The sequence below is a fragment of the Malurus melanocephalus genome, unplaced genomic scaffold (assembly GCF_030028575.1).
Source record: "Malurus melanocephalus ecotype Western Australia unplaced genomic scaffold, MMel_1.1 scaffold_927, whole genome shotgun sequence".
NCBI classification, from domain to species: Eukaryota; Metazoa; Chordata; class Aves; order Passeriformes; family Maluridae; genus Malurus; species Malurus melanocephalus.
Genome location: NW_026624159.1, coordinates 63535 through 76995, shown reverse-complemented (window position 1 = coordinate 76995; position 13461 = coordinate 63535). Strand labels below are relative to the sequence as shown.

At 55.2% G+C, this 13461-nt stretch overlaps 2 protein-coding genes across 3 annotated transcripts in view; both read left to right on the top strand.

The window, feature by feature from the left end:
• The window catches only part of RASGRF1 (Ras protein specific guanine nucleotide releasing factor 1), a 28121-nt gene extending 22019 nt beyond the window's left edge, over nt 1-6102 (top strand). For both annotated transcript variants that reach the window (XM_057386174.1, XM_057386173.1), the window contains 8 exons: nt 101-161; nt 1419-1522; nt 1876-1960; nt 2230-2427; nt 3359-3438; nt 4075-4192; nt 4464-4532; nt 5086-6102. In XM_057386174.1, the coding sequence (XP_057242157.1) occupies nt 101-161; nt 1419-1522; nt 1876-1960; nt 2230-2427; nt 3359-3438; nt 4075-4192; nt 4464-4532; nt 5086-5178 (808 nt within the window). In that variant the 3' untranslated portion in view covers nt 5179-6102. The remainder of the gene's footprint in view (nt 1-100; nt 162-1418; nt 1523-1875; nt 1961-2229; nt 2428-3358; nt 3439-4074; nt 4193-4463; nt 4533-5085) is intronic.
• Nucleotides 6103-6247: 145 nt separating this feature from the next.
• Nucleotides 6248-13311, top strand: CTSH (cathepsin H). The gene is made up of 12 exons (XM_057386167.1): nt 6248-6456; nt 6615-6646; nt 6740-6845; nt 6938-7008; nt 7393-7497; nt 7793-7879; nt 8451-8506; nt 9561-9642; nt 9722-9790; nt 10169-10275; nt 11968-12093; nt 12534-13311. The coding sequence occupies exons 1-12, from the start codon at nt 6384-6386 to the stop codon at nt 12607-12609; spliced, it is 990 nt and encodes a 329-aa protein (XP_057242150.1). The 5' UTR covers nt 6248-6383; the 3' UTR covers nt 12610-13311.
• The last annotated feature ends 150 nt before the right edge of the window (nt 13312-13461 follow it).

The following is a 13461-nucleotide window of genomic DNA, read 5'->3' as shown; positions in this document are numbered from 1 at the left end:
GCAAATCCTCRGAGCCATTCTGCCCTGTTGGAGCTGTGGGGTCTGGTGGTTTCCCAGACCCTGTCTTTCCATGCCATAATCCTGTCTTTCCATGCCATAGGACCTTGACGCAGGAGGATCCAGGAGACAACCAGATAACCCTGGAGGAGGTCGTGCAGATGGTAAATACCTTTTCCCTCCCTCCCTGCCCACGGTGGCCTGTGGTGGTGGAAGGGGAGCAGCCAAAGGTCCCGGTGCTCTGGCACACAGAGCTGGTGGAGCTATGAGTCTCTGAGCCTCGTGTCACGGGTGCAGCTGCAAAGCAGGGAAAGGCTTTCTGGGGAGGGGCCAGCTGTGAGCACAGCTGGATGTGTTATGGGCAGAGGCAGCACTAACCAGCCCATAGACACATTATTCCCCTGCAGTCAGCARAAAGGCTGCAGAGGGCACAGAGACACCTGCCTGCTGCTGCCTGCACCTGCCCCAGGGACATGGGAAAGYCCTGGAGTTCCCATCATGTCCTCCGTGTCCCCAAAACTGCTCCAGCTCCAAGTGATGGGCTCTGGCTCAGCCAGCATCAGTGCTGCTCTGCAAGAAGAGACCCCTGGGAACGTGCTGTGGATTTAAAACCCCCAGCATCGCTGCAGAGCACTTGCTGTCTTCCTGCACAGAAAAAAAAAAAAAAAAAAAAGGAAGCCCAGCCCAAACCTGTTCCCAGAAGAATGCAAGAGCCACTTGAAACTGGCCTGGTGCACCTGAAACACCCAAGATTCTGTCCCCTGGCTCTGACAGTGGCTCCTGGGGGGGACAGTCCCCCTTAGGCTGTGTTTGAACTGTTGMCCATAACTGTGTGTTCTGGAAAGTTCCTCTGAAGAGGGGCAAACAAACAAGCCCTGAAGACTTTGCCCTGCCCCTCAGGCTGAGCAGCAGTGACCTGCAGTCAAGGGTGTGGTGGGAGCACCTGGGTGCCCTGGGTTTTGGGGTGCCCATGGTGAGCAGGGGAYGTGTGTTGTGCTGACCCTTGGCTGGTACCTCCGGGGTGCCCGCAGCCCCCCTGCCTGCCCTGGGCACTGGTGGGGTATGCCCAGAGCTGCACCCCAAGTGCTCCTGCAGCCTCTCTAGGGGCCCTGGAGCTGTGGAGGAGCCCAGCTGATGTTTGTTCCCCGGAGCTTTCGCAATCCCTGTCCCAAGGAATTGTGCAATGGGCTGTTGYCTTGTGCTGGGCTCTTGCGTGTGGGGAGGTGTTGATTTTGGGGGGTTCTTCTGTGTCGTCAGGGTTTATTTGGGTGGGATGTCGGTCAGGCTTGTTTTTTTTAGYGGCTGATCTTTTCCCAGAAGGCAGCAGGGATGGGGGTGTTGCAGGAGTGTCACCAGCCTTGTCCCAGTGCTGTTTGTGGGGGCAGCTGTCCAGTGAGCCCCATTGTTCCTCTGTCCCACAGGCTGAGGGGGTCAAAGCAGAACCATTTGAAAACCATTCAGCCCTGGAGATCGCAGAACAGCTGACACTGCTGGATCACCTGGTCTTCAAGAAAATCCCATATGAGTGAGTGATCCACATGGCTCAGGAAAGGTGGCTCTGGTCACCCAGGGCCCCATGGGCTGACCCCAGAGAGTACAGAGCCTTCTCAGGCTTTATCAGTACCCCAGACTTGGCTCAAGCACAGATTTGAGTYCTGATCCTGTGGCTTCTCTGCCGCTGTCCCCGGGGTAATCAGCTCAGGGAGAGCCTCCCACAACCATCACACTTCCAACCACATCCATGTGGTCCCTTTCTGACACTGTAGTGGGGCAAAGACAACAGGATGTCCATCCTGTAYGGATGCAGTAGAGCTTGCAGGGCTTGGGCATTCCATAAAATTGGGAAATAAAAGTTGACCCGACCACTGTGGTTTGCAGAGAGTTCTTCGGGCAAGGCTGGATGAAGCTGGAGAAGAATGAGAGGACTCCATACATCATGAAGAACACAAAGCACTTCAATGATGTAGGTGCAGCTGTAGGGCACAGGGGGATGGGCACAGGGGAGGCAGCTCAGCCCCCCTGCCCCAGGGCCTGGGGTGTGTAGGGTCACCTGCCCCATGGGCCTTGCCTGCCTCAGGGACCCAGGGCAGGTGGAGCAACTCAAGGTGCAGTTGCTCCTTTTGGGGCTGCCGCAGCACAGGGAAATCTTCTAAAAAYGCTGCGAGGCTGGAGGACATAGAGCTGTGCCCAAAATCATGCTAAAGCTCAGGCTGGGCGCCGTGTCTCCCCAAGGTCAGTAACCTGATCGCGTCGGAGATCATCCGCAACGAGGAGATCAACGCGCGGGTCAGCGCCATCGAGAAGTGGGTGGCGGTGGCTGACATCTGCCGCTGCCTGCACAACTACAACGCYGTGCTGGAGATCACCTCCTCCCTCAACCGCAGTGCCATCTTCCGCCTCAAGAAAACCTGGCTCAAGGTCTCCAAGCAGGTAGGGGTGACCCCTCCTGGGGAGGCGGGAGGGTTGGTGGGGTGGTGTTGGCGCTGTGTGAGATGGGCGTCGAAAAGGACTTAGAAAATGGAGAAAGGTGTTTCAGGTTGTTCTCAGGAGGGAGGTGGTGTGTGGGCAGGCAGACCCTGCCTTGGAGTCGGGTTTATTCTTGGAATCACGGGATTGTTTGGGTTAGTAAAGCCCTGTGACACCATGGAGTCCAACTGTTCGCTCAGCGCTGCCAAGGCCACTGCTAACCCATGTCCCCAAGTGCCACATCCACATATCTGATAAATCCCTGCATTGACTCCACCACTGCCCTGGGCAGCTGTGCCAGGGCTAGACAGCCCTTTCCATTAAGACATTTTTCCAATATCAAATCTAAAACTCTCTTGCCATGACTCCTTTTTTGCTTGTCCCATCCCTTGTTACCTGTGAGAAGAGATGGGCCCCACTCTGCAAGTCAGAGTTAAACCTTTCCCAGAGAGSCCCTGTACCTGCACACACACAGAGGCTCTCTTTAATTGTTTTTCTGGGCTCCTCAGACCTGTTATGGATGAGCAGGATGAATTCCTGGTTGAGGTACATAGTACAGGAGCAGCTGAGGTACAGGTACCGGTGTGGAGGCAGATGGAGCAAAGCCAGCACCACTGTGGGCTCCTCTCAGCCAGGAGCAGTYATTTTTCCTATAAAATGATAAACCTGTGAATGAAAATAGGTTGCTGGCGAGGGCAGAGGTGGGAGCAGAAGAGGAAGGGAGCACACAACCTCCTCACCAGCAGCCAGGTGTGATGACCAGGGCACATTTGTACCTGTGGAGGTGAAGGAACTGATGGGGTGATGCGCCCTGGGCGGGCGGGATGGAAGCAGCCCTGTGGCTCTGCAGGGAGYGGGGGTTCTTCCCACCGAGCAGCACTTTGGTTTCTTGCAGACAAAGGCTCTGATTGATAAGCTCCAGAAGCTGGTGTCGTCGGAGGGCAGGTTCAAGAACCTGAGAGAGGCACTGAAAAAGTGAGTGAATGGTGCTTCTCTTTGTCTCCCATGAATGCTGCAGGCTGGTCTGGGGCTGGTGGTGTGGGGGGGCCTGGAGCTCCCAGGGTCATTCAGAGGCTGCACTAAAGCGTGCCCTGTTGAGGGCACCAAAACAAAGCCATCCCCAGGACTGAGCTGCTCCTTTGTGCAGCATGGGAATAAAAGGGACTGCAAAGGCAAAAATCACTGCCAGACACCAGGGAACACTTTTCCYTATCACTGTCGTGGWGTAACCAAATCMCAGAATGGTTTGGGTTGGAAGGGACCTTAMAGCTYATCTTGTTCCATAACCCTCAGTGGGCAARGACACYTTCCACTAGAGCAGGGTGCCTGTGGAAACTTCTAAAGGTCTTCCTGACCCTCTGTCAAAGCTGCCCTCAGCTCAGCTCCTGCATCCCATGGCTTTGTGAGGGGCACAGCCACAGGTCCTGCTTGTCCTGCTGAGCTGGTGGGGATGAGGCCCAGAAGACCAGCAGCCTTCCCTGGGAGAGCCTTCCTGTATTAGAATCATTCCAATTCTGCTGACTGCAGAGCTGCCTGCTTCTCCCCTACYCCGTCCCAACCTCCAAAGTAAACCAATTTTCTTCCTCGTTTCTTTCTGGTTTGCTCCCAAAGTTGTGACCCTCCGTGTGTCCCCTACCTGGGCATGTACCTGACTGACCTGGCATTCATTGAGGAGGGCACTCCCAACTACACCGAGGATGGCCTGGTGAACTTCTCCAAAATGAGGATGGTGAGTATTGCAGCCTGTTGGCTGGGTGTGTGGGGCCAGGCTGGGGTGATGTGGTTGTGGCCAAGTCTGTGTCCCCTCAGCCTTCCCCTGCACAGCACCAGGCAGCCATAGTATCCCCTGCACACACTTGGAGCTGTTCCTAATGTCTGGAAGAGACAAAAAGGCCCTTTGCATTGTGCTGTGCTGGGTGCCCCTGCTCACCTGGGCATGGGGACAGCTTTTCAGGTAACAGCAGAGCCATGAACACCTTCTGTGTTTTATCCCTGGACAGATCTCACACATCATAAGGGAGATCCGCCAGTTCCAGCAAACCTCCTACAAGATCGAGCACCAGCCAAAGGTACAGCCTTGTCCCCAGAGCCACAGACATGCTCTGCTCCTCATCTCCCTCTTCCATCACAGCATCAAAGCCTTCAATTCMTGGCAGCTCAATTCCTGTGCTGGAGTGGTGGCTGTGCCTGGCTGGAGGCCTTTGGCAGGGGGCCAGGGGATGGAGGGAAGCTGTGGGGGCTCCAGTAGACTGCCCCTCTGACCCCCAGGCAGCTGCAGCAGAGGACTTGCTGCAGAAGGAAGCTTTGATGGATGGGGCAGCCACTGGGCCAGGCTCAGAGTGCTCCCGGGGCTGCACCCTGGATGTGCTGAGAAACAGCTATTTAGGGGCAGCAACCCCTCCCCAGGGAGTAGAGTGTGTCCTACCACCTCCACCACCAGGACCAGCTGGCCTCTGCATCATGGTGSCCTCCAACATGTGATGAGCTAAAAGGTCTCGGCCACCCCCTGCTGCAGGAGCCTCCTTTACTAGGGTTTGAGTGCTCCAGTTCTCAAGGGTTTGGGTGCCCATTATTGAGGTTTGTACTTTCCCAGCCCGTTAATGGCTCTGCTCCATCTCCCAGGTGACGCAGTACCTGCTGGACCAGTCGTTTGTGATGGACGAGGAAACCCTTTACGAAGCTTCTCTGCGAATAGAGCCCAAACTGCCTTCCTGAGCGCGGCGGTGGCCGCCCGTGTACACTCGCTATACCATACTGTACATACCCGTTCGTTCCGTTGGACGCCCTGGAGTGACTCCCACGTCTGTGCTTCTCCGAGCAATCCGCCCCCGCCCCAGGCCGCACTAGACCTCGCGTAGGATTTCCCGCCCTGGTTAAGGTTTAACGCATCGACACTTCGCTGGAGTCCCGGGTTCTTTTCGATGATGTTACTTTTGTCATTTGTTCCTGCTTGGGGGGGCTGGTGGTCGGGCAGGTGAGTCCCCGTGTCCCCATGGGGTTGGTGAGCCCTGTGTCCCCATGGGGCTCTGGGGCAGCACAGAGCAGCTCTCACTCAGACGGTGCTGGCGGTTACATCCCACGGCAGACTCTGTAAGGTGAGAGAAGGGAACACATTAAAGGTTGTTCTTCGGTGTGAGCTGCCCTCTCTGTGTGTGCCACCCCCGTGCTGGCTGGRCATGGGGGGCCCTGGCTGCTGCCCCGGTCCCTCCGAAGTTGGGAAGATGGAAGCATCYCCTTGCCTCTCCTCGCTGCATCCAGCTCCTGTTGATATGCTGTAGATCCGTACCCTTGTGCCCACTCTGAGTATCATGACGTAGAGTTAGAGATGACGAGTGTTTTTATTACATCTACTGTAATCCTGGCTAACCACCCGCTAGCAGGATATAGTAATGTAGTGCTTATTCTGTGAATAGTACCTGGGTTTTTTACATTGTACAGTCCCTGACACGGTTCCCCGGCGGTGGCAGGCATGCTCCACTCACACAACACTTGCTGTAAGCAATACCTCGTGGTATGGGAATTCTCTTTCAAGCCCTAAAACTATTTCAACTTACAGCTTGTTTGGAAAAAATATTTCCATTTTTTTTGTAAAAATATATGTTTCCTGATTACCTCTTGCTAATAAATCTATTCTATCTCAGGGTGAACCGAGGTTTGTGATAGTTTTGCGGGCGGGATGACGCCGAACCCGCCCACCGCTGGGAGGGACAGCCCCGCCCAGTGCCCCGCCCAGTGCCCCGCCCAGTGCCCCGCCCAGTGCCCCGCCCAGTGCCGCTGCCCCGCCCATTGCTCCGCCCCCTGGCACCGATTCGGCCCGTTTCGGCTCCGATCGAGTGCGTTCGGCGTGGCTCGGTTGGGTTCGGCTCCGTTCCGTCCCGTCCGTCCTGGTTCGGCTTGACTCGGCCCGGTCCGGTCCGGCCATGGGCTGGCYCCTGTTACTGACCGCGGCCGCGCTCCTGGCCCCCGCCGCCGCCTGGGAGCCCTTGGCCGAAGGTACAGGGACACCGGGAGGGCAGCAGGCGGCTTGGCACGGCCTGGCCTGGGCCGGCACGGCTCGGCTCGGCTCGGTCCCGCTCGATTCGGGCTCGGGGATTCGCCGTGCGGGGGGGAGGCGGCGGTAGAGCCGCTGACGCCCCCGTTCTCTCCCGCAGAGGAGCAGCTGTTCAAGGCCTGGATGCTGCAGGTGAGGTTCGGGGCAGCTGCGGCGCGGCGGGAGGGCCGGGGGTCCCGGGAGCGGCGGGAGTTTGGGGGGCCCTGACACGCTGTGTCCCCGCAGAACAACCGGTGGTACGGCCCGGACGAGTACCCGCGCAGGCTGCGCATCTTCCTGGACAACAAACGGCACATCGAGGAGCACAACGCCGGCAATCACAGCTTCCAGAGTATGAGCTCCGGCCCCTGCCCGGCCACGGCCCGTGCTGGCTCTGAGSGCGGAGCCTCGTTGAGCAAAGTATCCCCTTTCTCCCCATTCTAGTGGGCCTGAATCAGTTCTCGGATCTGACCTTCGAAGAGTTTAAAAAACTGTACYTGTGGAGTGAGCCCCAGGTAAATGCTGCGAGTGTGGGTGGGCAGGGAAGGAGGGGGTCCAGGTGGACCCTGTGAATGGGGCTTCTGCAGTGACCTGCGCCTGCTGCTGGGCCAGCACCCATCACTGTGCTGCCTGCAATCCACTTTGATCAGGTCACATCCTGTGCCACCAGCAGYGGGGTAAGAGAAGGTGAACCCTGTTCCTCACCCTCATGGCTTTCAGCTCCTTTGACCATGGCTCTAGCCCAGCTGTCACTTCTGCTGTCAGCTTCCTGAGCAGCCGGGCACTGCAGCAGTGGCCAGTGTGTGCAGGCTGGTCACCAATCCTTCCAGCCCAGAGAGGGTGGCTGTCATGGGCCACTGGCCTGGCAGCTCAGCACAGCCCTCCTGCCTCACTTGCAGAACTGCTCAGCGACCAAGGGSAACTTCCTGCGCAGCTCGGGGCCGTATCCCGACTCTATCGACTGGAGGAAGAAAGGAAATGTCGTGACACCTGTGAAAAACCAGGTGAGGGGTGTGTGACATGCCCAGAGCGGGGCAGGAGAGGGACTGATGGCTGCGGGCAGGTGCTGTGCCTGAGGAGCAGTGCTGGGTGCCTGTGCCACAGGGGATCTCCCCTGGAGCTGCTCCGTGCCTGCCATGGAGGGAGTGAGCAGGGGCTGAGCAGAAGGCCATGCCCAGATGCCAGGGTGGGGAGTGGAGGCTCTGCACTCCTGCCATGCCCCTCTGCCCCAGCATTTGTGGGAGGCAGGTGAGCCTGCAGCACGTTCTGGATCCAGTCCTCTCCCATTCCTAAATATAGGGTGCCTGCGGGAGCTGCTGGACCTTTTCCACCACAGGCTGTTTGGAGTCTGCTATYGCCATTGCCACAGGAAAGCTGCTCTCTCTGGTAAGAGATTTTCCTGGGCTTGGGCAGGGCCCTTTTGAAGCAGGATGAAACCAGAGGGGCTGGAGGCTGCTGGGTGCAGACATGGGGAAAGAGGCTGTGTTTGACCTTGCCACCTGGCTGGGACCTCTCGCTGCAGGCAGCACATTGGGACAACTGTTGGTTTTTCAGCTCCCAGAAGGTTTGTATTCCTGAAGAACTAGAAAGACAGTAGCCACATACACAGCTTATAGGAATGACTGAGCGTTGGGTGTGTTAAAAACAAACCTGACCTTTGAAAGAAATCTCAGCCAGTGCTTCTGTCGAGGGAACGGATTCCTGGCAGGCGTGAGGAGGAATGCCTATGGCAGCTGGGGCATCCCAGGCTGCTGTCTCCAGGTCTTCCTTGTCCACCTCCCTGGGACACAGAACCATTTCTAGGTGACTCACCAGTGGGTGAACCAGTGCTGTGGTTGTTGTYACAGCCAGATGCACAGATAAACCAGTCTCAGTTCCTGCCATGCGGTTGCTTTTTGTGTCACTTACTCTGAACGCAATTGTGGGGTAATCACTGACTCAAAATCCTTCTCTGCAGGCGGAGCAGCAGTTGGTTGATTGTGCCCAGGCCTTTAACAACCATGGCTGCAGTGGGTAAGTCAGAGAGGGTCAACAGGAACAGAAATTGAACTATCTTACATTGTGTGATTCACAGCCTTCCTCAAGATGTAGTTTCRGGATCCTTCCACATCATGGAATGGCTTTTGTCTTCTCTTGGCTGCAATGTGTCAGGGGATACAATTTTGGATTTGGTTGCTTACTTTAATTTCACCTTCCATAGAGATTAGGATGTTTCACTAAATCTCCAGCATTTCCCAACCTCTTGTTTCCCAACCTCTTGAACTTTTATCTGTTCCTCGTCTGTTAGTTTTTATCTGAGATGTTTTTCACATGTCTCTTGACACAGCAGCCACAGGCTGGGCTCTGRTGGGCTCTGGGAGAGCAAGGGGAATTCTGGCTGTTGTCACGTGCATCTCATGGCACCATGAAGAGCCCACAGAAACTTTAGCTTCCCCTTTGAGAAGTTCCTCCTGTCATTTCTAGAGAAGGCAGAGAATGAAGTTTTCTGAGAACTTATATTTTTTTGTGAGATAAGCGGTCCGAGAGGGAGACTCAGAGCTGAGCAAAGCCACTCTCGGTGCTCTTTTATTTTTCTTGTGGCTCCTCCTTAGGCGTTTCTGCATTAGCACTCCCTGATTATGCTCTCTTCTTCCCTTCTGAGATGTGCTTCTGGAAGGTGGCCAGGGAAGGGAGCAGCTGYTTGCTGGAGATGTGGGTCCCTCATCCTCCCCAGCCAGGCTGGGCAGAGGGCACTAAAAACCACCTCTCAGCATGTGAGGCTGTGTAGGCCACACCATCACGGCTCCTGATGTTCTTGTGCAGGAATTGGGCACCTGGAGAATGAGGTCTGACCATGCCAGACAAGGTGGTGGGCCAGGCCTGAATCCCACGCAGGGGGTGCTGCAGGAGCAGACTGGAGTTTGTGCCCTCCCCATCTCCCTGGCTGGTGGGAATGGTCTGCAGAAGRGGAAATGTTCATGGCTTTGCTCTGCAGAAGTTGCAGCATTACCATCCCCATTCATCATTACCATCCTAATTAATKGTTACCATCCTAACTGAGTTGTGTTCTGGCTGTGTTGTCTCTTAGGGGCCTGCCAAGCCAAGCCTTCGAGTACATCCTGTACAACAAAGGGCTCATGGGGGAGGACAGTTACCCGTACCGGGCCAAGGTATTCCCAGTGCAGCCCAGGCCATTGCAGCACAGCAGGGCCYGGCACAGGCTCCAACAGCTCCTCTCTGTCCCCACAGAACGGCACCTGCAAGTTCCAGCCAGAGAAAGCCATTGCCTTTGTCAAGGATGTTGTCAATATCACWCAGGTGAGGCCTCAAGGGCTGTGTTTGCAACTTCCAGGGCTGTACCAAGAGGGTGCTGGGATGCCCAAGGTGTGCTGGCCTCTGCAGCAGGAGCTACAGCCTGCGTGCTCCAGGGAGAGAGTGAGCTGCTTTGCACACTGCTGCTCTCCTGCACACCTTACACCTCTTGGAAGGTGGCACCAGGGAAGTGTTGGAGCCAAAACAGGCTCCCCACAGTGGGTGCACCTGCGGGCTAGGACAAAGTCCCTGTTCTCATCTTAGAGCTCAGCACCTGATTCCTTGTCTATGTGCAGGAAACCAGGGTTATCCATCCCCCTGTGCCTTGACTGCTGGACCAGCACAGCCAGGAGATGATGGATGACCCTGGATCCTCTCTTGCAGTATGATGAGGATGGCATGGTGGAAGCTGTGGGGAAACACAACCCMGTGAGCTTTGCCTTTGAGGTGACGGCTAACTTCATGCACTACAGAAGAGGAGTGTATTCCAAGTGAGTGTGTGAACCTGGYGGGTGAGGGTGAGGGGAAGGTGTAGGGCTGGAATCATGTGCRTCCCTGTTTCTCCGGCTGGATGCAGGAGCACTGCAGTGCATTCTCATGCTTCCTTTTAAATAAAAAATAGAAAAAAAAAAAGAGTAAATGGAGCCTTGATTTACTGGTTCCTGGAGGGATGAGAGTGCAGCACAGGGAGGAGACACTACTTGCCAGGAACTTATCCAGCCTGGAGTCCAGATTGGAATGAAGGTCAGTGAGTCAGGGAGCTTGGGAGACTCTCTGCAGCTCACCACAGGCTGGGGTGGGGGGCTGTCCCAGGGCTGATCTATGTCTGAGCTGGGATAGTGGCAGGGTCAGCCCAGCTGTGGCAGCTGAACACATCTGGTTGCTTAGGGTAAACCCCCAACCAAAGTGGATTTTCCATGGCATTAGGGGAGCTCCCTGGTGCCAGAGCTCAGAGGGGTAGTGATGAGAAGCATGGCTGCCCTCACAGTGCCCTGCACCTGAGCTGGCACCTCTGCAGGTTGTGCTTTTAGACAGGGTCCTGCAGGGCAGGTTCTGCAGTACCTCACCTCAATGCTGTCAAGTGCTCTCCTGGACAGGTGGGAGGAACAGCAGGAAAAAAAAACAGTTAGGAACATAAAGTGACCCTGCAAGCCTTGAGTGTGATGTCAGCTCCATGGCCAGGACAAAAAGCCACTTGAAAAACTGATGACTACATTTGAAAGATGAGAGCTGACTCTGACAGGAGAGATGCTGTTAGCCCAGGAAGGGGGAAAGGGCATGTTTGGTGAAATATAAAAATACTTTGGAGTGATGAGCCCTCAGTCACGTAGAACTGCAGGGAAAATGAAAGGGAGATTCTGAGCCTGAGGCATCTGCCCCAGGGATATCTCGGGAAGAAGCAGGCAGTGGTTCCAGTGGCTTTGCTGAACCAATAGCCAGTGATGCCAGAGGTAAGTGCCAGCCCCAGGCTGGTGTGGGCTGTGAGGACAAGGATATGGTCTGAAGAACATGCCAGGAAGCAGTTATCCTATGGATTTAGAGTCTAAGGTGRATTTRAAGTCAGAGWACATGGAATWATTGGTGCTYCAGTGCTTTCAGCCCAGAGCAGCTGTTAACACATTGCAAAAAAAGAAAATCTGAGGTGGAGATTATTGATCTTTTCCTGTGCTGCGGTTTGAAAATGTATAAAAATAGATGCTCTTGAGGTGGGAGTGTGTCTTGTTTCATACCACAGGCAGCAGCTTTCAGCAAGTACAGTTTAAAAGCTGGAAATTTAGAGGAAACACATATTTAGACCCAAGAGCTTGTTGTTCCTGTGCAAAAAAAATGAAACAGTGTGCTTGAACTTCAGGGGAGTACAAACTATCACTGGGAGGCAGTAAGAGCTGCTGGTTTCCTTTGGGAGAATTCTTTGCTCACTGTTTTCACTGTAGCTTGTCTTGGTCAGCCAGGAGCTCCAAAGTCCATGGATTCCCTAATTCCAGATAGAGCTGTAATTTCAGAGTGGGAAAACACAGCAGTGTCTCCTTTCCTTGGCTTCCCTCCCTACTCTCCACAGCTGGGATTTCAGAGCATCCCATAGTTGTGTTTTGCAGAGTGCAGTCAAGACTGCTGGCCTGACTGATCCCTGACTAAATGGAGGCTGCTTCTCRTACAACACATCTGTGTTATTCTCCCTGCAGCCCACGCTGTGAGCACACCCCTGACAAGGTGAACCATGCCGTCCTGGCCGTGGGCTATGGAGAGGAGAAYGGGACTCCTTACTGGATCGTCAAGAACTCCTGGGGCCGGCTGTGGGGCATGGAGGGGTAAGGGGGTCCTGGTGCCCACCACGCTCTGCTGTACCTGGTGAATGACACCACGTACTGGGATTCCACCTGCCCTCAGCCCCAGTCCACCCTTAYGCTCTCCAGCTGAAATTTGGCAGCTCTTTTGAAATCTGCTCCTAGGGCTGGTATGGGGAAGGGGCTGGCACAGAGAGAGCAGTCGCCTTCACAGACTCTCAGACTGGTCTGAGTCAGAAGGGACCTTAAAGSCCATTGTTTTCCACTCCCTGCCATGGGCAGGRACACYTTCCACTATCCCAGGWTGCTCCAAGCCCYGTCCAGCCTGGCCTTGCACACTTCCAGGGATCCAGGGGCAGCCACAGCTTCCCTGGACACYCTGTGCCAGGACCTTCCACCCTCACGTGCCACGCTGGCTGTCAGAGGAGGACATGCTCACTCATACCCATTTCTCTYTTTTTTAGGTATTTCCTTATTGAACGAGGCAAGAACATGTGTGGTCTTGCTGCTTGTGCCTCTTACCCTGTCCCTCAGGTGTAGGAGGGCAGTGCAGGCCGGGGACAGCAGAACAGGGCTGGAGTGACTGATSGTGTTCCAATTTCCGAGTGCTGGAATGACGAAAGGGAGAAGGAGGCRCAACGCCTGCCTGCTGAAAGCTGTTACCTGCAGGCACGTTCCTGGGCTTGTACACAAAAACCTCCTACAGCAGCAAGAGCTGTGCCTCCTCCCTTCAGCCAAACCCAGCCGTGCTCCGTGCCAGGTTCCCCGCTGCTGCCAGCCGTGTGTGCCCGGGTGTGCCTCCATCCTGTCCCAACCAGGGACACCTGTAGGAGCAGCAGGGGCTGCTGGGGTGCTGGGAAACCACACAGGCACCGATTTAGGGCACACGGAGACCCCCCCCCGTCCTTCAGGTGGCTTTTTTTTTGCAATCACCAGGTGTAAATTGTAGCGATTTTAAAATTTTCTTAAAAGGCAATTTCCCTGTTCTGTAAAAGGATGAATGCTGTGATTTATACGCTTTATCTATTTTCACGAAATGTCTGCTGTTTTTTATATTAAAAAATAGGGTATTTTAATGCACATAGAGAAGAAAAGGGTGATTTTTCTTTAACCCATCARTCAAGACTCGAGAAAATCAGTGCTGATTGTGAACAGGTGCTGGGGAAATTAAGCCGCCTATAAATAGAGGCATGTCTGTGTTATTTCACACTGAAATTTGGCACTGACAATAAAGCTGTCTCGYCACCGCAGCGCTGTGTTGTGAGCTCTGAGCGGGGGTGGCTGAGGGGCTCCGGCCTCCCGACGCAGTCCAGCGCGCCCCACGACGCTGAGAAGCGCCAATTGCTGTGGGCGGGTACGAGCGGGACGGTGGAGCGGGGTCAGGGCGGGACC